Source organism: Pteropus alecto, unplaced genomic scaffold (genome assembly GCF_000325575.1).
Source record: "Pteropus alecto unplaced genomic scaffold, ASM32557v1 scaffold79, whole genome shotgun sequence".
NCBI lineage: Eukaryota > Metazoa > Chordata > Mammalia > Chiroptera > Pteropodidae > Pteropus > Pteropus alecto.
In genome coordinates, this window is record NW_006494612.1 from 16096732 (window position 1) to 16122172 (window position 25441).

General features: G+C 35.4%; 1 protein-coding gene across 1 annotated transcript in view; it reads left to right on the top strand.

The window, feature by feature from the left end:
• The window catches only part of RNF217 (ring finger protein 217), a 192465-nt gene that overhangs the window by 144607 nt on the left and 22417 nt on the right, over nt 1-25441 (top strand). The window contains exons 3-4 of the mRNA XM_015600058.2: nt 3958-4191; nt 17164-17328. Of these exons, the coding sequence (XP_015455544.1) occupies nt 3958-4191; nt 17164-17328 (399 nt within the window). The remainder of the gene's footprint in view (nt 1-3957; nt 4192-17163; nt 17329-25441) is intronic.

Here is a 25441-nt window from a genome sequence, read left to right on the forward strand (position 1 = left end):
TTGATTTCTTCCTTTATTTCATTTGTACCTGGTCAACCATCAAATCTCATGGGTTCCACTTCCAGAATCTGCCCCATGTCTGCCTACCTCATGCTGCCTAGTTCAGTTGTTTATCATCTACTGCCTGGACAACTGCCAGAGTCAGATGCCACTGATAGGAAGAACAGGAACAACCCAGAGTCCTCCTGTTCTCTCAGTCTCCACTTTTATTTGTCTACAGTCCATTCTCCAGGAAAAAACCTGAATTATTTTTTAATATAAATTGGGGTATGTCACTCCTCATAAAACCGGTCAATAATTCATATTGAATTTAGAATCCAATCCACACTTCTTATCGCAACAACAAAGCCTATGGGTTGTGGCTCGTTTAGTGTTTCAGTCCTTCATTTCTGTTCTCTGAACACAGGCACATCAGACACCTTCTGTCCTGGGGCCACCGTCCTTGTTTCCCTTGCCTGTAGTCTATTCCCCAAGTTTCCTGGATGACAGACCCTTTAGTTTTCAGTTCAAGTTGTCACCTACTCAGAACATCTTCCCTAATGTTTAGTTCCTTCATAACACTGATTATAATCTGGTTTATTTAGTTGTTTATCATACATTTCCTCCGATAGAAGCCCTTTGTCTCTCTTCTCATCTCTCAGAGTCCATCGCAGTGCCTAACCTATAAAAACCACATTTTCTTGAAATCTAAGACATGATCAACTGTAGGATGCCGTATTATATTATGAGCCACGAAGAGATTAAAAGCACTGCAAATTAAACTATGGCACAGTGCTAAAGACTATTGATTGTAAGAAAATCTTGACTTTCGAGATATTAAATTGTTGAAAAAAAATGCGTGTTTGAATTGATGAAATACTTATCTTTTGAATAAATGAATGAGTGTACTTTGCTTAATCATGATGACTTATTTGCTAGTGATCTTTTCAGGAAATTACTCTGGAAAAGATAGACATGTAGAGGCAAAGAGATTACATAGACCATGAGTAGCATTTTATCATTAAAAGGGTGATATTGCTAGTATGAAGAAGTATGAGTAACTGTTCCCAACTGCCAATGACTAGCTTACCAGCAATGATTAAAATTTTATAAATCCTGAATGTGCCAGGAAACTTGAATTGTCAATGAATACTTCAAGAGACTCATGCAGTTGTCCTGGAAATAGATTCAAGCCCTACAGTATAAAAGGAGAGAAGACAGAAAAGATCGAGACAGACAGGGATTGGTAGGGTTACTAGTGAGAAGATGAAGGAATATGACCATAGTGTTTCTATCTGTTTAATAATATATGAGATCATTTGGCTCAGTGTAGTGGGGTAGAGATTTTAGAGTTTCCAGAAAGAAGGAATGAACTAGGCAAAGTGCAGAGTGTGTGAAAGCATAAGGAAATTGTGTGTACTATGGAAGTGGAATAGATTTGCAGGCAGATTTGAGAAACACTGAAGAAGAAAAGTACTTGGTTGGATGTTAGATGGAAGGATGCAAATGTGTTATGCTAATGAACGCCCCTGCTGAGGAGTAGCAAGATAACCTCTGCTCCCTTACGCTGTCTTGCATTGTTCTGGTTCCTAAACAACATTCCATATCTATAGACCTGACTGTTCCTGGGTGACTGCGAAATTACTGCTGTCATTGTTATCACTTATATAGTTATAATAAATAAACTCAAAAGTGAGGACGGCCAGATGAAAACATTGACATGAGATTAAAAAATTTTGTCTCTTACTAAAGTATACTGTTGCCCAATAAACAAGAGTCACTCCCAATGTCCCAGGTGAGATTCTTCTGTGTGGAATGAAAAGAAATTCTTTCACATGCTGAAAAACCAAATTTTTCTATTTTCATGGAAAAACATTGACTTCTAATATGGCTCCACACTCCGCCCTTGTGCTCTGATCCCAGTTCATCTCTATACTCACACTTTGTGGTCCAGTCTTACTGCTCATCCTTCAGTCCCTCTAAAGCTTCATCTTTAAGTTAGGATGCATGTACCTGTACCTGAGGGCGTGTACATTTGATCTAATTGTGATGTAGGAAAAATATGGGTATCCCTACTGTAGAGCAGTATGTATTCTTTTACCTGCAGGCCTTTGCCTGTGTTGCAGCTTCTGTCTGCTTGAAACAACTTCACTCTTATTTGGCTAAGTCCTACAAATCTTAAGATCTCACTTGAAACCTCACTTCTTCTAAGAAGTCTCTTCTGAACCTCCCCAGCATGAGGTTACTGAGCCTGCCCCATATCCTTCCTGACACCGTGCGCTCACCCTGTCAAGCACATTTATCACTTTGCATTGTGATTGCTGCTTTACTGACAGACACTTCAAAGCTTCAGTGCCTAACGCAGTACCTGGCTCAGAGTCAAGCTTGGTAAATGTCGACAGCATGATAAAAAGGGAAACGTATTAATTTTTAAAATGTCTAACACACTTCATTAAACCAGTTTCCTGTAATTTCACACATCGTTTTTGTCTATTTAAAGTCTTCAGAGGACCTTTGTCTTGAGCTATAACTGAAAATAATTTATTATAAAACATAATCTGAGGTATAATAACTTTATCATAACTCTGTAACAAGTGTACTAATAAAATCTGATTGTAACTATAGGAAGACTCATCCAAAAAAGGAGAAAAATTTGCTTTGGGCAAATATTCAAAAAAACCTCTCTGGACAATGCTTCGTACAATAATAGCATAAAATTATGTACCAATTTACACTTTCAACAGGTGAGCACTAATCAGGAGGTTTATCCAAAGGCAGGCTCTTTTATTTTGTAATCAGTCTGGCATAAGTCCTTTACTGGTGTTAAATATATCATTCCCATGCATCCTTCAGCCTGTAGCTTAACTACCTTTCCTCAAGTCTGCCAAGTAGACAGCAAAGTTGAGAATTACTATGAGTTTAAGGTTTTTTTGTTCGTTTGTTTGTTTTATTTTAATTGCTTTAGGTGGTGATGCTTTTTTCCAGACCAGGTAGCTTTTCCCCATTCATCCTTCAGTCTTCAGTAGGTATTTTTTATTAAGTTCAATGTGTTTTGCCTGCTTAGACTGTCAGGTTCAACCAAGTGAAAAAGAATAGGTTAGCATCATTTGCCATTTGGAGCTGTCACTGCCTCTGTTTGCTCCATTAGATGGACAAAAGAGATTATGATGCCATGGATATAAAGAGTTCTTGTTCACGACTTATGGAGAACATTCTAGGTGCTCCTTATTTTAAAGTAGTTTATTGTCTTTATCTTTAAAATTTAGTTGTGTCTACACTTTGTGCTTAGATCTTATACTGTAATCTTTAATGTTAGCCATATTTGAATCCCACACCAAATGCTAAATGTAGCATTCCAGTGTGCCCTTCTCCTCTCCTAATCTAACTGTGGTCCTTTGAAGAAATTCATTTTATAGATTACTGAAGTAATAGCCAAATCTCATTAACATTTTTTTTTTATATTGTTGTGATTGGCTTAATTTTCATACTTGTTCTTGTGATTAAGAATCACTATATGTTCTTTATATGGAAGAGTCAGAAAATGTGCCCTAAGTTTAGTCCTGATGTACTTGGTAGTAAGATTGAAAAATCTGAAAGACCTTGTCATCCTAGCTGTTCCTTTAGTTGGCACATTTTCTGAATGCTCTCTCACCTGACATTTACAGAGGACGAGATGATAATTTGCTTCTTTGGTGATCCTGTGGATTAGGTTCATTTAAGTTCACAAATGTAATGATAGAGAAAGCTTAAACATGCTATAACTCATTTTGAAAACATAATATAGTGATTAATTATTTTGGTACTGCTTAATATGGGTACCAAAGTGATTACCATTTATTATGTTAGGAATCATGAAAAATGACAGGTAATTATTTACTATAATCCTTAAATAAAGAATACTATACAAAAACAAAAACAAAAAAACAGACATAATAACTAGTGCCTTTTGTTTTTTCTCCCCTCTGCTCTTTGACACAGGTACAAGTTGGCCAAGTAGAAATCAAATGCCCTATCACAGAATGTTTTGAATTCCTGGAAGAAACAACAGTTATCTATAACTTAACGCACGAAGACTCCATCAAATATAAGTACTTCTTGGAACTTGGCCGTATTGATTCCAGCACCAAGCCATGTCCTCAGTGCAAGCACTTTACAACCTTCAAGAGAAAAGGACATATTCCCACTCCTTCCAGATCAGAAAGCAAATACAAAGTAAGCATGTTCTCCAGAGTTATGGGTTAGATGTCACATGAAGGGAGCAGCCAAATTAGGCCAACTTGTGGTGGGCAGTAAGTGGGCTTCCTTCCCTTACTGGAGTCTAAAGGTGAGTATATATTTGCTATGATTCTGAAAATGTATAGTTTGGGGACACTGATGAGAGAACAAGCATGCTTGAAGATTTAATTAAAGTTTTTCTTCGACTTTAACCATGTTTCAAAGTCACCTCTTAACCCAACTGGAAGGCTAATCTTTACAGTAATTGTCATTACTATTATTAAATATTAAATAAATACTAAGACTTTTTTAAATTTAGTATAAGCTTGACTTTTAGTATAAGCTTGTGAGTTCCCTCAGGCTCTGTCTATCATAAGTGAAAACTGTAAAATGCCTTTCGTTCATTTATTCAGCAAATACAAAATGCCAGTATGTGCAAGGTAGGTGCTAAGTTTGGGGGTTACGGAGGCAAATGTAACATAGTCCTCACTCCAAAAATGTCTAATGAAGGTGAGAGAGACATATGTTCTAAAATGCCTGTTCATTATGATTAGTCAAAAACAAAGACAAACTAAAACACAAAACCAGTATACTTGTGCTTTGAGAACACGGAAAGAGGAGTGAAAGTTAGGATATCAGGAAAGGCTTCATAGGCAAGATGCATTTTTCCAGCGGAGAGCATTTCAGAACAAGAGATGAGTCAGTGCATGTTGATAACAAGTGCTTGGTAGAGCTAGTGGGGAGAGAGGAGGCTGTTCAGGTTTTAAGAGCAGATCGTGTTTTCTTCTATACTGTCTCAGAAGCTTGAATTTCATTCTGTAGGCATTACAGAAAGATAATTCTTGCAGCATTAATAGAGGATGTCACAGGAGGGCAAGGCTAAAGGCAGGGAAACCTAAAGGCAGCAACTATGGGAGCAAATCATTGATTCACAGTCCTGACTGTACATTGGAATCACCTTGAGAGCTCATACCAATGCCCCAGGCCCACTCCAAAACAATTGTCTGGCAAATTTCTGAGCCTAATGAGGTGACTCTATTATGCAGCAGAATTGAGGACCTTGGCAGTAAATGAAGTAGAAAAATGATGAGGCCTGTGGCAGTAGTTTTCATCCTTGTCATTACAACAGAATGGCAGGATGAAGTGGTATCAAAGGCTGTTGGAAGTTATCTCCATTAAAGGTAAATTTTTAACCCTGTTCTGTGTCTTGGAAGCAGTGGTTGCTACATTATTCATTCCGTAGCTTTGAGGGGACCATGGGTTAGCAAGTGGTTTCCTTCACTGTTGCAGTGATGAGCTAGATTAGGTTAATCAAAGCCTCTCAATGAGTTATTGGTCTTCGAAACTGCTTGACACTCATAGTTATTTTATTTACTATTTTTATGCAGGCTAGTCTCTTTAACGTATAACCATCAGGAAAAACTGTTTTGTTCCTTCCCTAAGGTGTGCATTTTGGAAGTTACAAAATTGTATAACGAAAATAATACCCTCACGGTGATTTTGAATGCTGACAGCAATAGAATACTTTTATTTGACTCCGTATATTCTTAAGTTATTTTTAGTCCAATTATATATTATTAATGTTATCAGAAATTACTAGTTTTAGAAGGACTTGTTATTCCATGACTTAGGTATTTGATTTTTTTCTAAATGATGTTTAGAATTATATATTAAGTATATTTTATATGTTATATATGTTTTTATAATTTATATATTGACAACATGTATTTATATATAATATATACATAAACTCAGACTATATTATTTTGGAATTTTGTTTTAATTAAAACATACATATATAATTAAGTCAAATTGAAAATCATTTTAAACTATATTATTCTTATGAAATGAGAAAATGAGTTGTAATTTAAGATGCAGTTATAGCAATGGTAAAATGTTATAGGTCTCATTTCATCTAAAATCATCAAATTATGTTGTGTTGAGCATAATTTATCACAATTCACATGTATTAAGAGTGAAATACAGAAAACTTGAAAAATATAACATCCTATATTTGTGTAACTCTGAGTGAACCAAGGGCAGATAACATTTCCCAATGTCAGACTTCCTCCAGTGTCTACCAGGTGGATTATAGGTAAGAAGAGATGTAGTGGGGAAATAGATCAAGGTCTCAAATCTAATAAGCTCGGTTTTTTACTTTTGATGATCAAAGGAGAAGGAAATTTGCTTTGGGGAGAGGAGGAATTCAATACAAAATAAATGTTATTGATTTATGAAGTAGTTAAAATCCATGAGAATGATTGAGAGATTAAAATCTCAAAGTGAAACTATTAAGCAGCTTTTAAGAAAAAGATACCACAGAACTGGAGGATGACTTTAATTGTTAGTCTTCTTTACTCTTGTAGAATAGAAGATCTATAACAGAAAAAGTAAATAATCCCTCTTTCTATATTTTACAAAATTCTAGGGATAATTTAAAGAATTCCTGAGGCAAAAATTTTTATTACCTAGTATAATATTTATATAGCATTTTTCATCATTAAACTCCAAGCTCTTACATTAATGTTAACAACCTGATTTACATGCCCATACCTGTCTGGATATTATGAGGAAGGACACTGATACTCCAGCAAACCAACTATGACATATGATTACAGCAGCACCCTGAATTGGGACTAATATCTTCATTCTTTGCAGTGAACCAATGACTATATTTTAGGTTTGCTGTATTTTTTTTAATTTCATTTCTCCAATAACAAAACCCACTTCCAAATAGGTGTAGTTTTTTCATAACTTACTAAGAGTGGTAAATTAAGTACTCAAATGAAATAAATTTAGTCATAGGAAACAGAAACAGAAAAAGGGTTACTAATAATGTGTAACATGTCTGAGCAATTTAAAATCTTTTTATAATGTTGTTTACAGCCTAAAGTGGGTTTTGTGTCTATCGATAAACCCTTGTAATGTATATTTAAATATTATTCATTTTGAGTCATTGAGTTACAATATTTTGATCTAAGATGTCACTCTTTGATCATGTATTATAGCTTTTGCTGTCAATTTAGAAGCACTTAACATGCAAGGTTAAAATTGCTTGAAAATATTACAACTATTTTATAGCAAGAAATACATTTGCGGGCATCTCATGAAATTTTAGATCTAAAATATCATATTTTGAGATATCATTTGAATAAATTTTTGTAAATACAATTTGTTAATTTTTTTTGTACTCAGCAGATGTAAAAGGGGTAAACAATATATCAACAAGCAGTAACAAGAACTCTAAAGAACCCGTTTATCCTTCTAGGCCCTCATTCAACATCTCCTTTCTATCAAAAGTTTGAGTAAATAGAACTTTTCATTATGTTCTGAAGTCTGTCAAACTCATACTATATCAAACAGAACAAGTGCATTCCTGAATTGAGAGATTTACATTGAGACAATCTTGCCTTTGATCAAACCCAGTCTTTTTCATTCATAATATTTGTCTTCTTGCCCCTGCAGCTCTTGTCATAAGGCCAAAAAGTTATACCATTCCATTTCTACAAGGTTGATTCAACTTCCAATTTGAAATCTACTCTCTAACCTAAATAGTTCTTATAATTTATTAATATAATTCCAACTGTATGTCAATACAGAACAAGTTAGTGGTGGGAAAGTAAAAATATCGAAGTTGCTTTAGTGGCATTCATGTGATGTCTGGAAACAGACACATCACCAGCACCTAAAGTTTTTCTCCATAGCAGTTATCATCTCAGATTTTATGGTGTATTTGTGCTTTTTTGTTTGTTTGTTTCAACTCTCTTTCCTTTTGGTTTCTAGAAGGCCAGGTCCAGGGTTGCTTCTTGCTGATAGCCTGTATCAAGTACTATGTTTGACAGAGTACGCTCTCAAATATATTTGTCGAAGGAACTGATAAATAGGCCAGTGCATAAATAATGATGTGTACTGTAACAAATCTGGGTGGAAAATACTGAGAGCATAGAAGACGAAGGGATAGGAGATTGGGAAGGCTTCGTTAAAGAATAAGCATGTTAAACTAAGCCTTGAAATGTTGAATTCGCTGGAAAAGGGAGGTCAAAGCACTGGCCTCCAACTAGATTTAAACTGAGCCTGCCACATTCTTACTCTGTAGCCTTGGGTACAATTTCCACATCTTTTAGTGATAACTGTGGTAGTAATAGTACCTGTCACAAGACTATAGTAAGAATTAAACGAGGTCACACATATCTAATGCTTAGCACCATGTCTGACACATGGTGCTCAGCACAGTGCTCAGCACATGCTAGAAATTATTATGTTTGTTCTCATTTTTGGCAAGGGCAGCAGAATGAGCAACCCTGGGTTATTGGGAAGGGGATAGAGAAGTCAAAAAGAATAGAAATAGAATAAAAGATTAGATGACAGATGGTAGGAGTAAAGGAGGGATGAAACTGACTTTCTTGAGGAAGAGGTATGGTTTGGGGGAGTGGAAAACTAGTTTAAAATGTGTTAATAATGTTAAGATTGAAGACTTTCAGGCATCAAAGAGATTTTCAGGAAACATGGATCATATGCTAAATAGTGATCTGATGGAAAGCATTAATATTTGAGGGGTAGATGGTCATTGAATTCACAGAAATGAAAAAGTACGTTTGGGGAAGTAAGGAAAGTTATATTTTTTTTTCGTGGAAGAGAGGAGGGGATTGAAAATGATTAAGCGTAGTTATTTTGCTCCCAGATGTCTTAATGAAGTAGGGCCAAGTTCTGGGTTTCCTTCTAATTTCTAAATGTAGACCAAGAAATGATCCCCCTTTTCATGTCGATTTGGAGCAAGTTGAAAGGCACGCATAAATCAACACTGGGAACATGCTAGAGGTAATTCTCTTTATGGTTTCCTTGAAGCAAAACTAATGATAATCCCTCTTCCTACAAATATTAAGCAAAACCTTAGTAACTAATAGAATGGTGCTTTCACTTATCATAAGGTAAAAGGAAAAAGCCAATAAAATGTCCTGGAGAAACTTCGTCTTATTTATATATTTAGCCTTCTTTTTTCTCATAATTATAAACCCTTTGGGTGGAAATCACATTTTATAAAACTGAGCAAATACATTATTTCCTCATGTGGTAAAAGAACTTTTCTAAGGTCAACAAAGATATAATCAAATCAATGTGTTTGTTATTCCTAATTGTTGTACTTTAAAATATGCTTCAGTGAAAGGCTGGAATTTGAGTAATATTCAATTTACCCTCTTCCCCTGTCTATTATCGAGCCATCTCTGACTTATCCTGTACTCCAGAAAGCTGCCCCTTTGCACTGCTTTTCCAGACTCCTTACCAATTCAGTTTCTGTTTGGGTTCAACCAAGGGTTGGCATTGGCAGAAGATAGGAGGATGGAAAGGGAGAATAGGAGATGCATCACTTCTTCACTCTCTTCCCAATTCAGTGCAAAGCTCTGGCAGTAGCTGTGGCCTTCCGTGATGATAGCTTCCCCCAGGTGGTTCCTCCCCATGTTTCTCATTCTCACTAGGCTCCAGAAATTTCTTTCTTCTCTTGTTTGTAGGGGTGGCAAAACCTTCCCACTATTTCTGTTCCTGGGGGCCTTTCAATCCTTTCTTTGTTCAAATCCCAGCTGCACCTGGTTTGAGAATTTTTTCCATACATAAAAATGTTAAAGCTTTTCCATGAAAATGTAATTTGTATGCTTGTTTGCTCTTTGGTTTTTGTCTGACATCATCACTTTAAGTTGACAGCATTGACAAATTGAGAATCAGATTGTACATTAGCCCTGCAAGATCAGTTTAGTTTATGACATACACTGTTTTCTCTCGGCATTAATACATCATCGATGTCAGAAGCTGATAGAAAAGCAAGTGTACTTTCTTAAATGATTGCTACTAGCATGAATTTGTGAGGAAGAGAAAGATGAAGTTGTTTAGCCCTCTAGCCCAGCTTAAACAAAGGGTGTGTTATATATGTTACCTTTGAAAAAATTTATAAAACTCACCTGTGATGCAGGCCTACTAAATTTTATCAGGATGCATTTCTCCCTCTAGATACTAATGATATGCTTTGCTAACGTTGTCCTGTGTTGCTTTTTGATGCGTAAAGTAGCCATAATATTTTATAGAGTCTTCACTCCTGCTTGAACTTCTAACAAAAAAGCTGAAATTGGAATTGATTTGATATTTTAGCCTACATTTGATGATTAAACCACACTAATTGTCATAATCAAGGCTCACAGCTATCACAAAGTGACCTGCAATGGACTGAGAACTTTTTTTCACTTCATCACATCCTCCCTTGGATCTTCAGCACAAGAGTTAGGTGAAGAATCATTTTTCTCTGCTTACCTGCTGAGTAGTGGGTAAAAGCAAGTCTGGTGCTCATTATAAAGTCGTCTGAAAGATGTTGGGACTGCCTTTCTCACCAACCACACTCTGTATTCTTACCTTGCCACATTTACCCTCTCAGATTTGTCAGGGAACCTAATGCAGCAGTTGACACATGTGTGAATCCTCTCTACAGAAGGGCTCCCAGGCGACGTCCAGACACTGGTTGAACACTCCCCCTATTAAGAAACTTGCTACTTACAGAATCATTACGTCCTGTTTTAAAAGAATTCGTTGTTACGTTTAGGCTGAGATCTCGCTTTTTCCTGCTTTCACCTAATGGTCACAAAGAATACTCCTGTTTCCTCATGTAACTGTCATTAGATGGCCCTCCTGCTACTTTATGGGGGTATCTCTGTGAGATTTTAGCCTTATTGTGTTGTGTTCAGAATAGAGTGTCCTGTTGAAAGCAGGATGATGCCATACATCTCTGGCTAATGAGTTGAGGCTACAGAGACCATGAAAGAATATTCCAGTGCCCTGTATATTCAGTTATGAAGAGGTGAGTCCTCAGACAGAAAATAGATTCAGACAGATACTTCTCTGGTCCTTGCTTTCAAGCTTTAGAGGAAGAGTCTAGAAACACTGAAGGTGTTTCCAGGTGGTAGAAGCAAGATGGGTTGGTATGAAACTGATTTTCAAATTGATGAGAGATGACTCTTTTGAAAGGATGAAACCCGCATTTCCCAAGTTTTGACATGCTACCCTAAAGAACATGCCTTCTCAGTTGAAAATGAAAAGCTAATACTGAAGTGAATGTATTGTGCAATAAATTGTGTGTTGCATATGCAAAAGGATCCTAGAAACCAATGCGAGGGAGGTCAGTAAGGATATTATGTGAATAACTGCTATAGCTGCATGTAGGTTATCTTGTCATGTGTTATGCTCTGTGTTTTTGTCCCCATTTGGTCCCCAACCTTTAAGAAAGTTTTTTTTTTTTAATCCTCCCCACCCCACTTCCACCCCTGACCTATGGATGTTGCTGTCTCCCCTTAAGAACTGGATCTCTGAAGGCAGGGCGTCTCCTCCCATGCGCTCACGGGGTGCACCCAGGGCCTGGCTCACTCAGGGGGCCTGGCACGCCCAGGGTATGGGCCGTGGCTCTGCTGGTCCTCGAACCCAGGTCCTTCTACGTGTAAAGCAGACGTGCTAACCACTACTCTATGAAACCACCTCAAGAAAGTTTTTGTTTTATTTTTCTAGCTTAGTTTCAGCTATGTTGTAAAAAATTAAGAGAAGGATTGTTTGGACACGTTTATCAGGGAGCAGTGCTTCATAAAGCCCGTGTGTTACTAGTACTGCATTCAGGGGTATCTCCAAGTAGGAGGTAATTGCATAGGGAATAAGAATCAAGACAAAAAAAAAAAAACACAAAGCAAAAACTAACTCATAGATACAGGGAACACATTGGTGTTACCTGAGGGAAAGTGGTTTGGGGGTCATAGGAGGAGGGAGTTGCAAAATGATGACGTGTCAGTCGTATGGTGAAGGATGCTAACTAGACTTTTGATGGTGATCACTTTGTAGTGTATACAGATGTTGCATGGCAGTGTTGTACACCTGAAACATACCAATTTTACCTCAATTAAAAAAATCAAGGCAAGAAGTCAAACCATGTTTTCCCATGTGGAGAAAACCTCCACTGCCATTCTTGCTTTGGGATTTGATCTCCTATGGGAGGAGAGAGAGTACTTCCTTGAAAGTATTTGAAGCCATCCATCAAAAACTTCTTTTCTCAGCTCTGTAATACCTTACATTTCTTCAGAATCTTCTCCTCTTTAAGAAAACCATCTTAAGGTATTAAAAAAACCTTTTTATAAATATGAGATCTCCCTGTTATTTACATATTGACCAGTTTCTTCAGGACATTTCCTAATCTGACAGCCATAAGTTTTACATGTTTCATATAAGGAGTCACCGGACCACAGTGTATTTTGAGAGACACATCAAGAGTATAGGAACATTAATATAAGATTAATTGGACCCAGTTTTTGGATACTTCAGCAAGGCTCAGTGTTGAGCCAGCTGAAATGACATCTTTGTTCAGGCTACACTAAGCACTTGCTATTCCCCAGTGCACCATGCTGTTCCCAGGCCTCTGTGGTGTCTCAGGCAAGGACCTCTTCCTGAAATGTTACCCAATCGCATGACATTACCCTCGTATTTCAAGGCCATATTTTCTCTGAACACTACCCTTCAGCTTTCCCTGAAGCCCCTTTCCCATGCCATCCACTGTCTAAGCTTTGACTCTAGTATTTTTTACATGGTTTTATACCTCTCTGGGTTTATATCTATCTGCCTTCAGTAAATTCCTTGAGGATAAGTATTTTTATCCTTTTTTATGTGCCTAAAATCATTACACTCAGTACCTGCTACATAATAAATATTTGTTGAATGAACAAAAGAATTGATGAATATGTTTTATTATTGAATATTGGTCTTAACCTGAAGTTCTAATAAAGCAAAGTGTTCTTGAAAAACTGAGTTAGCTTATATTTTCAATACTACATTTGTACATGGGTATTGTCTAATATTTTGAATTTGATAATGATTTTATAATTTTTTTAAAAATCTGTATATAGTAGTATATTAAATTTAGGCCAGAAGAGACTTGTTTGGGGTGCTCTTTGGTTTTGAACTCTTTTTATTTTGTGAGTTATTTCTTTATTTGGAATGATGAACTGTCAAGAGACAATACCATTTGCTTAGGAAAAGTGGGTTGGTTTAACGTCATCTGAGTATTATTGTCACCCAGATTTCTGGAAAACTAAAGGAATCCAAAAGTTAAAAATAATATAAAGTTCTTTTATCTCTCATGGATTCTGGGAAAAGTTAATGAAGGTTCCTAATGCTGATAACTTTATTCCTGAAATACTTGCAGCTCTGCCTTTTGTAGAAGACTGCACATTAATCATGATGCTCGGTAGAATGTCATGTGGGTGAAATATTTAGCAAACATCATCTGCTAATTTAAAAAGTAATGATATCATCTCAGTCACTGGTTATAAATTAGATATGTTGGCTTTTTTTTTTAAATTTAGTTATTAGCCTGTATGTAATATTTGCTATGTGCAAAATAATTCATTTTACAAATAATTTAACTTACCATGTGCCAGAAGCTTTGTATTACTTAGCTCAAGAAATACAAGATGAATGAGACACAGCCTTTGCCCTCAGTGAACTTGTAACCTATTAGAGAGATTAGACATCTACACAGTCTGTAAGACAGATACTGAATCTGGTTGAGAGGAACAGGCAAGACATCTTGAAACAAGTAGCATTTGATCTGGATAAGATTTCAGTAGACAGATCGTGTTAATTGGATTTTCTCCAATTACAAGAAGCAGAGATGTGCTTTCTCTCAGGCTCTCTCAGTGAAGGAGGTTTACTGTAAGGCTCCACAGGCATAGGAAGAGCAGGGAGGCAGTCTCAGCAGCCACGCCAGCAGGCCTCGCAGAGAAGTGGACACTAACTCTGTAGCGCGAGAGCCCCTTTGTTGTCTTACTAGACGTGAATGTCTGCTGTTCCCTTCTCTCTTGATCTACAGTATGGTCATTCAGCTGTCCTCTGTCTTTGCCTCCACAGCAAAAGTAGAATATGTATCCCTGTTTCATTACTCAAGAGAGAAAGTTTGACTCTGCTAATCTCTATTCAACAGTAAGCACCCTGCTGCACAAAGCTCATACCAACGACCTTGTAGGCTGGATATATGTTTTTGACTTGGTGTAAACAAGTCGTGGCCAGGGAGATGGGGTCTTATGGTATAGAGCAGTGCTTCTTAAACTTCAGCATGGCTATCAATCACCTGAGGACCTTGTGAGAATGCAGACTCTGATTCAGTAGGTCTGGGGTGTGACATGAATTCTTTGTTTTCTACGAGCTCCCAGATGATGCTGATGTTGCTGCTTCTGCCCACATTTTGAGTATCAAGGATAGGACATGGTGACCTCTGTGTGAATATAATTACTCAGAAGGCAGACACTCTGTTTGGGAGGTCTGTGGTTGTGAGATGGCATCTCATGTGAAGGAGTAAGTATAAACAGGAGTGGAGGAAGATGCAGTGTTGATGTCTATATGTGTTTTATATAGGGACAATTTTGAATATGGTTAAGGTCTGAGTAAATAAGGCATCTTCAGACCAAAAGGTTTGTATTTAAACAATTCAAGTGCAGTCTCTGAATAACAAGGTTGTTGTTTAATGTTTTTAGTGAGAGACGGTAAGCAGTTGGGTCTGAATTTAAATTATTCATCTTCACTTGAGAGTTTGCTGCAAAACTCTTTTCACAGTTTGCCACCAAATCTGTGTTGATAGTGAGGATTGGCAGTAGATCTGCAGTGAGCCTTAGCTGTTTATTATGAGAAGTTGAGAGCCAGAGTCCCTGGTGTGGACACCAAGTATCAGATTTTTGTATCATTCTGCTACTTTAGGAGAACCACACGTTTCTAGTTGTTTTCATTAGAGACTTGTAGATGTGATAATTCAGCCGTTGGTCACAAAGGTCCTTGAACCATTAGTGTCTGACATCCATAGAGTTAATACCAATTTCAAAGCACCATTACATACATCTTCTATTTATGTCATAAATATAATCTAGGACTGACATTAAAAACCGAAGAGTTTTTTGACAATGCTAGAGTCTAATGATTTAGAACTATGAGTAATGTCTAAAAGAAGAGAACTGAATTAAGTATTCAGACCCTCTGACCTAATGGCAGATGCGTGAAGAAAAGCAGTCTTCTGACATCTTTCCAATTTCATTCATTACATTTGAAAATTACATTTATTTAGTCTCCATGTAATATTATATCTATTCTTCATGGATCAAAACACAGGGGAATGACCATTTTATATTCATTTAATATCTTGAGCTCACCCATTTTAACTCAGTCTTCTTTAAAAAATGGCTTATTTTCACTTTAATGATCTGAAAAAGCAAAAATGGTTAGGTGACTGACTAGTAATGTCCCTTAAAAAAAAAAAAAAACAAGGATTATCCTAATTTATGTGAGTTAAGTCTTGAGAAAGATTTTCAAAGTTCACCTTCTGTTGGTAATCACGTAAAATTCCAACTTACTGGACAATTTATCCACATGAGCTTCTTTGACTTCTACATTTTGGTTTTCAATTGTCAAAGAAACAATGCTGCTTAGTATGAGGAAGGTTTTTTGCACAATGAAAAGAATGCTGGCCTTGGAGCGACAAACTTTGTTTAAATTTCTTCTTAACACATACTTGCTATGGTACTTTGGACAAGTTATTTAATCTCTATGAGCCTTAGTTTCCTCATCTGTAAACTTGTGATGTTTATACCTACTTTGTAACATTATTTTGTTGATAAGACTAATGCATGTAATACAGTAATATAAACATTGCCATATAACAGTTTTAAACACATAAACATGAAGATTTAAAAATTTTTATAACAAAATATTTTGTTTTGATATAAATTAAAAGCAAAAGAACTTTTGTTACTTCATATCTGCGTAGGAAGAACATTATCTATTCATGACATAAGTGAAAACTGCGGTGCTTTTAGTTATAAATACAAGAGCTGTGGTTGTAATTGCCACTCAGTTAATGTATATACTGAAACTACCGTTGTCAAAAAAAAATGGTTTTCCAAAAAAAGTGGTGTTGTGTAGTTTACCAAATTTTAACCAATCTTCAAAATGTAGTCAGTAAATTCACTCATGCTACCATGAAGTAATATGGAGGAGTACAGAGAAGGATAGTCAGTTATCAATGCTGTTCACAGTGAAACATTTTATTAATTCACTTTAATAAAACAAGGCTAGGAAAGTCAGGTTATACCCATATGTTTTAAGAGAGTGAGGACCAGAAATACTGTGTGAGAATGGAATACTGCACTGCCATTCAAAATAAAAGAAGTCAGATAAAATGTCTCTCATGTCAGGTGAAGACCGATATTTTCAACGAACGTACACACAAACTCACACCACCACACGGAGAAAATACAAAGACATCTTTCTGATGGTTTCCTAGGTGCAGGCCACAGAACCACATACTGACATATTTCTAACAATTCTTGGTATTATTTTTTATAATTAATCTGCCTTAGATTAATAGAAAACCAGGGATATCCATTATTTTAGGTGGTGCTTCCTGGCAAATGCTGGTATAGAAGTTTATTTGTCAGTGTGTTTTTATATGATGAAGCATCTGTGGGGCTTTGATTTTAAAAAAGTGAATGAAGCCATTGATAAGCCATTGATAAGATCGGTCTGGGAAATGGGTTCAAGGGAAAGGCGAATTTAAGGACAGGAGCCCGAGTGTGTGGATCTGGGTCATTGTGAGCCTCCGGGTTTTACTCTGTGTTTCAATCTTGGAGATTTTCTCAAGGTCAAATTGATTTGCAGAGTGTCCCAACTGTTTAGTTCCAGTGTAGTGTACAAACAGCCAAATCATCCATGTCAAAGCAATTCTTTCCTCCATTAATAATAGAATAGTCATGCTTTTTGTAGTTTAGGTCTTATAGAGGGGGCGATATTTTGAATCTAGACAAGTTATAACCTTTCAGCTAATTTCCCCCAAGCATCGCCATTCTTATCCTTTAGACACTTTCAACGTTTCTTCAAATATGGAAGTACTTAATATTACTTTTCCTTCCACAGATCCAGTGCCCCACTTGCCAATTTGTCTGGTGTTTTAAGTGCCACTCTCCTTGGCATGAAGGCGTTAACTGCAAGGAGTACAAAAAAGGAGACAAATTGTTGCGTCACTGGGCCAGCGAAATTGAGCATGGGCAGAGGAATGCCCAAAAGTGTCCAAAGTGCAAGGTAAGGTAAGCTTTAGGAGGACAGGACAGAAATGTATGCATCTCGATATCATTGAACAACAATCTACAATATTGAAGTAAATTAAATGTATAACCTTAATGCAGGTGTGGAGAAAAAGAATGTTTACTATTTCGTTTTAGAAGAGCAATTATGTTACGTAACTAAATTGAAGATTTTATATATAAGCAATGCATATCCGTATTTGCATTACTTTTCAAAATATAAGGAGGCTACATATAAATACTGCTTTTAAACTTCCAAATCCTTATTTTCCATTTAAAAATGGAGATGTGTGCACAGGGAAAAGCTAGTTTGAAAATGATATGCAAGTATTATTTCCAGTTTGTCACATGTACTGTAATCACTTCTCCATCAGGTAGGCTCTGAATCCTTAAAATCTTTTGCTTTTCTCTCCTTCTGCCATTGCTTATCACTTTAGGATCGCGCTAAACTAATCATTCGCTTTCTATAAATCTGGTGACGTAGAAGCTAACAGCTAAAATCAGGACTTAGGAATTTTTTAAATTCTGTTTTTCATTTTTCTGATAATCATGCGAGTAATCAAGAATTAGCGGGCATTTGAGCTTCAACCTAGATGCTGAAAGTCAACCATGCAGATAACCCAGGAAGAGTCTCTATAGTGAAGTCAGAAAGTCAGTCCAGCTAGAAAACTTTGAATTTGATGTTCACAGAATATAAATTGTTGAAACTGGAAGTTTTTTTTAAAGCTCACTTTAGAAAATAATATGTGTATATATGTATATGTGCACTCTACCATATATGGTTTCCCCTTTTTGCCAGATTTATTTTTGGAAATCTTGTCTAAATTGGGCCTTATTTTCTTTCAAGAACAATTCTGCAATTCCTTCCTGGAGACTTAGCACCAGATAAATGAAATTTGAATTATCAGAAAATTGTTACAATTAATCATTATAAAGCCAACTTGAAGTAATAAAAGTATATCTGAATCTGATTAATGAGCATAAATATAATCCACAAATTCTCTATGTTTGCCTGAAATAATATGCTACATTCTTAGTAATTGGAAAAACATTTGAAATCATTTAGATGAACTGCCTCTTATAAGTGAGGTCTAAAGATGTTTTCGCTAAAGCTTTCTTTGTTTTCCCTGTAGAAGGCAAATTGATCTGCAATTATCCTTTTGATTTTAAGGCTTTGCTTCAGGTCGCTGCATTCAATTGCTCAGTACACATTTATTCTTCATCCACTGATGAACAATGAGAAAATAAGTCCTTTTCCCCTTTCTGTTGCCTTTTCAGTTTATTCAAAGCTATTGCTGGGTTTCAAACTAAAGAAAGGCCCAAAATCCCAATAGGAATTTAGGAGTGCTGTTAAGTCATTCTATCTAACACTTTGTACATAAGTACACTTTATATCTTGCTGGAAAGCTGTGAAAACAGTTCCCATTTAGCCTGGCTGTAAGACTGTATGCTCAATGAGCAATACTGCAGCTTTATACATAGAGGACATTCTGAATGAATTGAAATACTACATAATAATACGTTTGTTTGTGTAATTCTTCCATCTAATATTAAATGGACTCTTGACGTAGAGGGGAGAAAAAGCAGCCAACTATAAGGACTTTACTGAATGCACTAAAACCTTCCCCCAGTTTTAACAAATATAAACAGTTAAGAGAAAACATACATGCTGGTTGCCTGTTCAAGTAATAGCTAAAGTTTGGGGCTTTAAAAGGAATTACCTTTTAAATAGCTTAAAGGAAAAGAGCCAAGGAAGATGGAATCAGTTTACATGACTATCTTGTAGCAGAGAACTTTCTGGTGAGATTCAAGTTCCATAAAATTTATGTCAGTTTAAGTCATATTTTATGACTTGTTTTGAATACAAATGTTTTGTTTTCTTTTAAGCATATGGCTTTAAAGCTTTGCATTTTCTTTATTGTGACTTTTTTTGCATGGACCTTAAAGTTATATTTTCCTCCTCAAAACATTTTGATTCTTATAATAGAAATCCATGAGGAGATATTATTCAATGAATTAATACTTATTTTGTACTACAAGGCTTTATTTTCATAAATAATCTTTATTAGTTTGCACATATAAGAAAGGAAGATGCTAGGAGTTTGTGAAAAAGAAATGCTTCTAGGTGAACAAAATGATGATTGTATATTTTCATATGAATATGTTTTCAATAATGATAATCAAATGTATTTAAAATTGTATTGTGACCAAAGTATATTTATATTTTTATACCCTAGGTATATTTGTTTAGATGAATTCATAATTTTAATAATTTTGATTTTTAAATGACTTTCTTTACAAAGGTCATATAACATATGATAGAAATTTGGAAAAGAGAGGGGAAAAACTTATCCAGAATGCTGCCACTCCAGTATTCTCACTCACTATTAATATATTACTGTGCCTCCTCTGTATTCCCCTACTTAAGTAACTTTTTAAAAAGTTTTAATTATAGTGTACAATTTTATATGCTTTGATTGTCCACTTAATATGTCAAACTTTTCTCATGTTACTAAGTAGTTTTCATAACCTGATCATTTGAGGCAAGCCAGTTTAAAGCAAGCAGAAAGTTAAAGTTAAACAATTAACAGATAAAAGAAGCATTGTCTCTTCAAAAATATTTCTGAAGCAAATACTGAATATGTTTACACTATTAAATGTGGATGACGAATCCATATATGTCTATACCATTGTTATCTCTAATTTGTAAAATATTTGAAATAATTAATGATTAAAAATTTTTTTAAAAATCTAACCAGGGAATAAAAAGACTAACATTACAGCTTTCTGGAGCTGCTTAAACATCTCTATTTGCTCACACAACCTCTAAAGATTTGGCTGTCACATATTTTTTCCTTCCTCGGGTAAAAGTTAAATATTGCCAGAATATTGGACTGAAACAAAGTTGAGTTAATATTTCTCAAAAATGTTAGCATTTTTTTAATTTGGAAAATTAAAGGGGAATTCCTTAAACATCTCTTTCCCAAATTTCCTTCTTCCTTAATGTCAGATAAGAACTATTTATATAAATGTTTATATAATGTGGTATGTGTAATGTGGTGCAGATACAGTCACAGCTGACTAGATTACATGTATCTCACCACCTTAATTTTCCTCTTATATAAATAATCACATATCTCTATTTAGAACATTTAATAAGACATTGAGTAGAGATAATTAACTAGGATATTATACATTTTCATACACTAATATAGAAGTAATGTGATTTATGAATTAATGAGTAATTAAGTCACTTATTTTATTCCAGGGTCAGCATACATCTTTCCTATTTCTAGGTGACAGGATAGTCACTTTAAAAAAAAAAAAAGAAATGCCAAGATATGAAGAGAGTACTGAGTTCCGATATGCCATCTTTATTTTATTCATGAAAGTACCATTGTACAATGCTCTCTTTCTTTGTTGTGTTAGCACGGTAATAATAATAATAATAATAATATCTAATATATACTGATATTTACTGTGTCAGTCTCCATTTTAGTTTTATATATGTGTTGTCTCATCTAATCCTTCGATGTGATACTGAGATGTTAAATTTCAATATGCCATCCAGATCTTAATTAAGTGCCTTTTGGTAAAACTAAGATTTTACACGATGATAAATTGACAGGCTCAGTAGTATGTAAGTTATATTTGTTGTCTCATTTAATTCTGAAAAGAAAGTTGTGATGAAGGGGTGATTACCACCATTTCAAGATGTAACAGTTTCAGAGAGGTTAACTAGAGCAAAAAGGCAGGGGAAAGTGAATTATGTTCATGCATAATTTATTGTGAATTTAGAATTAAGGGAATTTACTTGTCATGATATTTTTCTTCATATATTTTATTCTCTTAAATCCTATAATAGGATTTTTGGGCAAAAATGTATTTTCAGAGATAGTAATTAATTTGCTCCTGTTCACAAAAAATTAGCACAAAAGCCATGTCTGTGGGCTCTTATATCTGAGCTTTAGCTACGCCGTCTGTGGTTGCTGAAGAAAGAACTTGGAGTATTAATGTTGGATCTTATAGATAATTCTGCAACTCGCTAGCACTTTACACACCACTAGAAAAGCATATTCAGGGGCCAATGCCTACTTTCAAATAGAGCTCATTCAGAAAATAAAATAGCTTCTCCTTAAATCCTGATTACCCATTTTAACTCTCCAGATTACTTGAAATCACTAAATTTGGAGCAGTAGTTATCATTGCTACTATTTTCTTGGTGTGGCAAAGTCTAGACCCTATTTGTGAGAAGAGTCTGATCATTTGATGGCAGATACTTTCTACGATATAAACTGTATTGCATACAATGCCCCGTTTTTATGCAAAATAATTGTAATATTTGTTTACTATCCTGAGATTAAATTTATAATGTGACTTCATATAACATTTCATTAAAAAATCAATATATTACCCTAATTATAATATAAAATAGAAATAAGTGAAAATAATATAATGAAATAACATGTATTTCAACATATAAATGCTCAGATACCATGACATTAAAAGACATAAAGAAGTAGTCAAATTTTTGAACCTATTTATAATGAATAAATTAAGATTTAAGAAAAATTTGGATTTAAGAAATGAATATTAATGTGAAACTTAAATATTATCAATACCTATTCTTTATATTTGACATTTTAAAATGAGGACAAAATAAGTATATGTGTGTGTATGTTTATATATGTATGTGAATATATACCTATTTTTACATGTAGATATATTGCTAGAAAATTCAATGTACGTTAAAACTATGCAAACATATTTTGGGCTTATATACAAAATAGAGTTAGATTCTGAATACAATCAATCTTTTCTCAATTTACACAGTAGTTACATAACTAAAAAATCTATTATATATTAAATTCAAGCTAACATTATTTTGCATTTATATGTAAAATTGAGTAAGGTTCTATGTTCAGATATTTTTAAACAGAGTTTCACCTTTATTTCTAATGCATTAGAAATCTTTATGGACACAACTTAACTCTCTACTGTGCAGGATTGTAGGACAGCCATAAATGCCAGCATCAGCCAACCAAATAACCCCCTACAAAAAAAATAATAGCAATAAGACAGAAAAGAAAGGAAAGCGCTGAGGACCCCTATTGAGAGCCTTTGTTATAGATGAAGGCTCCTGAGAGGGGTAAAGTCCAGTGAGCTGAGTAGACAGGGGAATGTGAGTGAAAAACTGCCCACTTTCCGTGTGAATACAAATGAGACCAGTTTTGCTAAAGAATCTAAAGCTTTCTTAGGTGATTCCTTTATTTTCATTTTCAATTCTTTTTAAGTTTTAAGAGTTGCTTTTTAAAATTTTCTACAGCATACTCAACAAATAATTCAAAACAGGGTACAAGTTTTGCTATGACAGCAATCAGTAGGCAGAACATAAAGGTTTAGGGGAACTATGAGAAAGGTATATATGCAAATGCCTGTTAAATGTCTTCACTTGCCTTAATGGACTTCTCCAACACAGTATATTCTCTCCCCAAGATGGTTCTACTCAGTTTCCCCATGTCAGTAAATGGTAACTCCAGCCTTCTAGCTGCTGAGGTCAGGTCAAGAATTTGTATCATCCCAAACTCTTTCTCTCACACCCCATATCCATCAGTCATGTAGGTTGTACCATTGAAATATATTCAGAACTCGACCACATCTTAGCACCCTCACTGTCACTAATCTGGTGCAAGACATTACTGTCTTTCTCTCTCTCAGATTTCTGCAATGGCCTCCTGACTGGTTTCTTACTTTCTTACCCTTCACATTATTCTTAACTCAGCAGCCAGAACGATGTTATTAAAAAGGCAGATTATATCACCCTCTGCTCAAAGCCTTCCATGGCTCCCGTCTCATGCAGATGAAAAGCTAGTTATTATAATGACCATAATACCCGTCGTCCTGTGGACACACCTCGACCCCATTATTCCTCTGATCTCATCTTCTACTTCCTTCACCCTCCCCTAGCCACGCTGCCCTGCCCTCCTTGCTGTGCTTCAGAAACATCAGACGTGTTCCCATCTCAGGACTTCTATACTTGCTCTTCCCATTGTCTGGAATGTTCTTTCCTCAGATATCTGCATGGTCAACTCTCCCCACTTCATGTCTTTGAGCAAAATTCAGCTTCTCCTAACTCAATAGGTAATATGCCCCTTATGTGCTTTATTTTTTCTCCATAGCACCATATTTCTCATCACCATTTAAAGTAGTAGATATATTTTGCAGCCATTAGAGGAGGGATTTTGATCTCTTTTGATCCTTAAAGTACCTTTAGCATTTAGAACAGTTCTGGGCATCGTGTAGCACTAAATAGAAAATCATTGAATGAATGAATGAATGCCATTTTTCTTTCCTTTTTTTATGGACTTGTAGTGAGAATCCATTATAAGCTCTGTGAAACATGGTCCTTTTTTTCATAAATCTCATAGAAGGGAGGACACAGTTGTTACACTGACGATGATAAAACACTGTTTCACGTCCGTAAGGCTTCTCATAGAGTATTATAAGAGGGTTCATGGTGAAAGGGACATCTCATTCATCTTGGGGAATCCAGGGAAACCTAGGTCATTGAAGATTATTGGATGGATTTTGGCATGATGAAAGGTATTCAAGAGTGGCAATATTACAATTAAAAATATAAGGGCACAGAACCAGGAAATGTGTGCTGTGTACAAGAGCCACAAGTACTTTGTGGTTCCCTTAGGGTAAGTTTCGCAGAAGGAAGTGGTGAAAAGTGTGGCTATAGAAGCAAACAGAAGCCTGGGCTTTGCAAGCAACACTAAGAAACTTGGATATTTATTCTCCAGACTGAAAAGTTGTAAGCAGGAGAATGGTGGTATCAGGTTTATGTTTTAGGCTGGTCGTTGTTGATTATATGAAGGTAGTTGTAGACAGCCAGAGGAAATTATGACTGTGAAGGAGAAGTGCTGCAACAGGGCTAATTCAGGTTGCTTCTCATTTCATTGAATACAGGGCCATGAATGAATATGCCGTGCTGGGGATGCTCTTCCTGAATCTGAGGCCTGTTAACTGCTGAACTGCTACTTGACATTCATTTCTAAGATCAAATGTCACTTCCTTAGAAAAACCTCTTTTGACTCAGACTGAATCAAGCTCCTCTTTTTAAGTACACTTCATACCTTGTCCTTTCCTTCATAGCACTTGTCATAGTTTATGAGTGTATATTTATTTGTACAATTGATAATATCTGTCTGTAGCTTAGGTAATAAGCTCTTTAAGTGAAGGAGCCATATCAGATTTTATCAATGGACAAACAAATATTGATTGAATGCATGAATGAATCAATGTTTCCTAGAGAAAGAGTAGTTGATCTAGATATTTTAGTAACATCAGGCTGCAGTCAGCTGAGGTGGAATTGATAGGTAAGTAAAGAAAAGCAGTGAGTATAGATTATTCTTTTAAAAAGCTTTGTAAAAATGGAAGGGTGAGGGTAATTACTGGCTAGAAGGTCATGTGGAATTAAAGGAAAGATTTATTAGAATGGGGAGATACCCGAACTATTGACAGGCTACGTGGTGTACGGTCACAGAGGAGAAGAGGCGAAGATGAATGTGAAGGAGGGTAAGACTGGCATCTGAAGATTTCTGAGAACATGCGACATGTGGTCAAGAGAAATTTGGTAAAGGAAGAAAAGTAGGGGCTAAATTGTGGTAAGCTCTACCCTGGGAAATAAGAATAGGACAGTACTCTATACTCTTCAAAGAATTTCTGTCATCATAAACCAGTCATACAACTTAACTTGAAATATGTACAAAATTTCCTATAACAAAGAAAACCAGTACATCGGAGGACAATTAAAGTTATCAGAGTATTGTATTTAAAAAATTGATATAGCAGAGGACACCAACTAATTTTGACATCAACATCTTATTTATTTTTTACAATATAGTCTACCACAATAAAGGCAACCATTTTTAGTCTGACATGAGAAATGAGGATTTATTTTACTTATCTATTCTCTTCCTTTCTTCTTCTTCCAATTTTTGATGGTTATTATTTTAATTCTTCTTGTGATTATCTTTTACCTTTAAATAATGTACTTAATCTTTTATTCAATATTTTAACAATTTTAGATGTTTTGTGAGGATTTA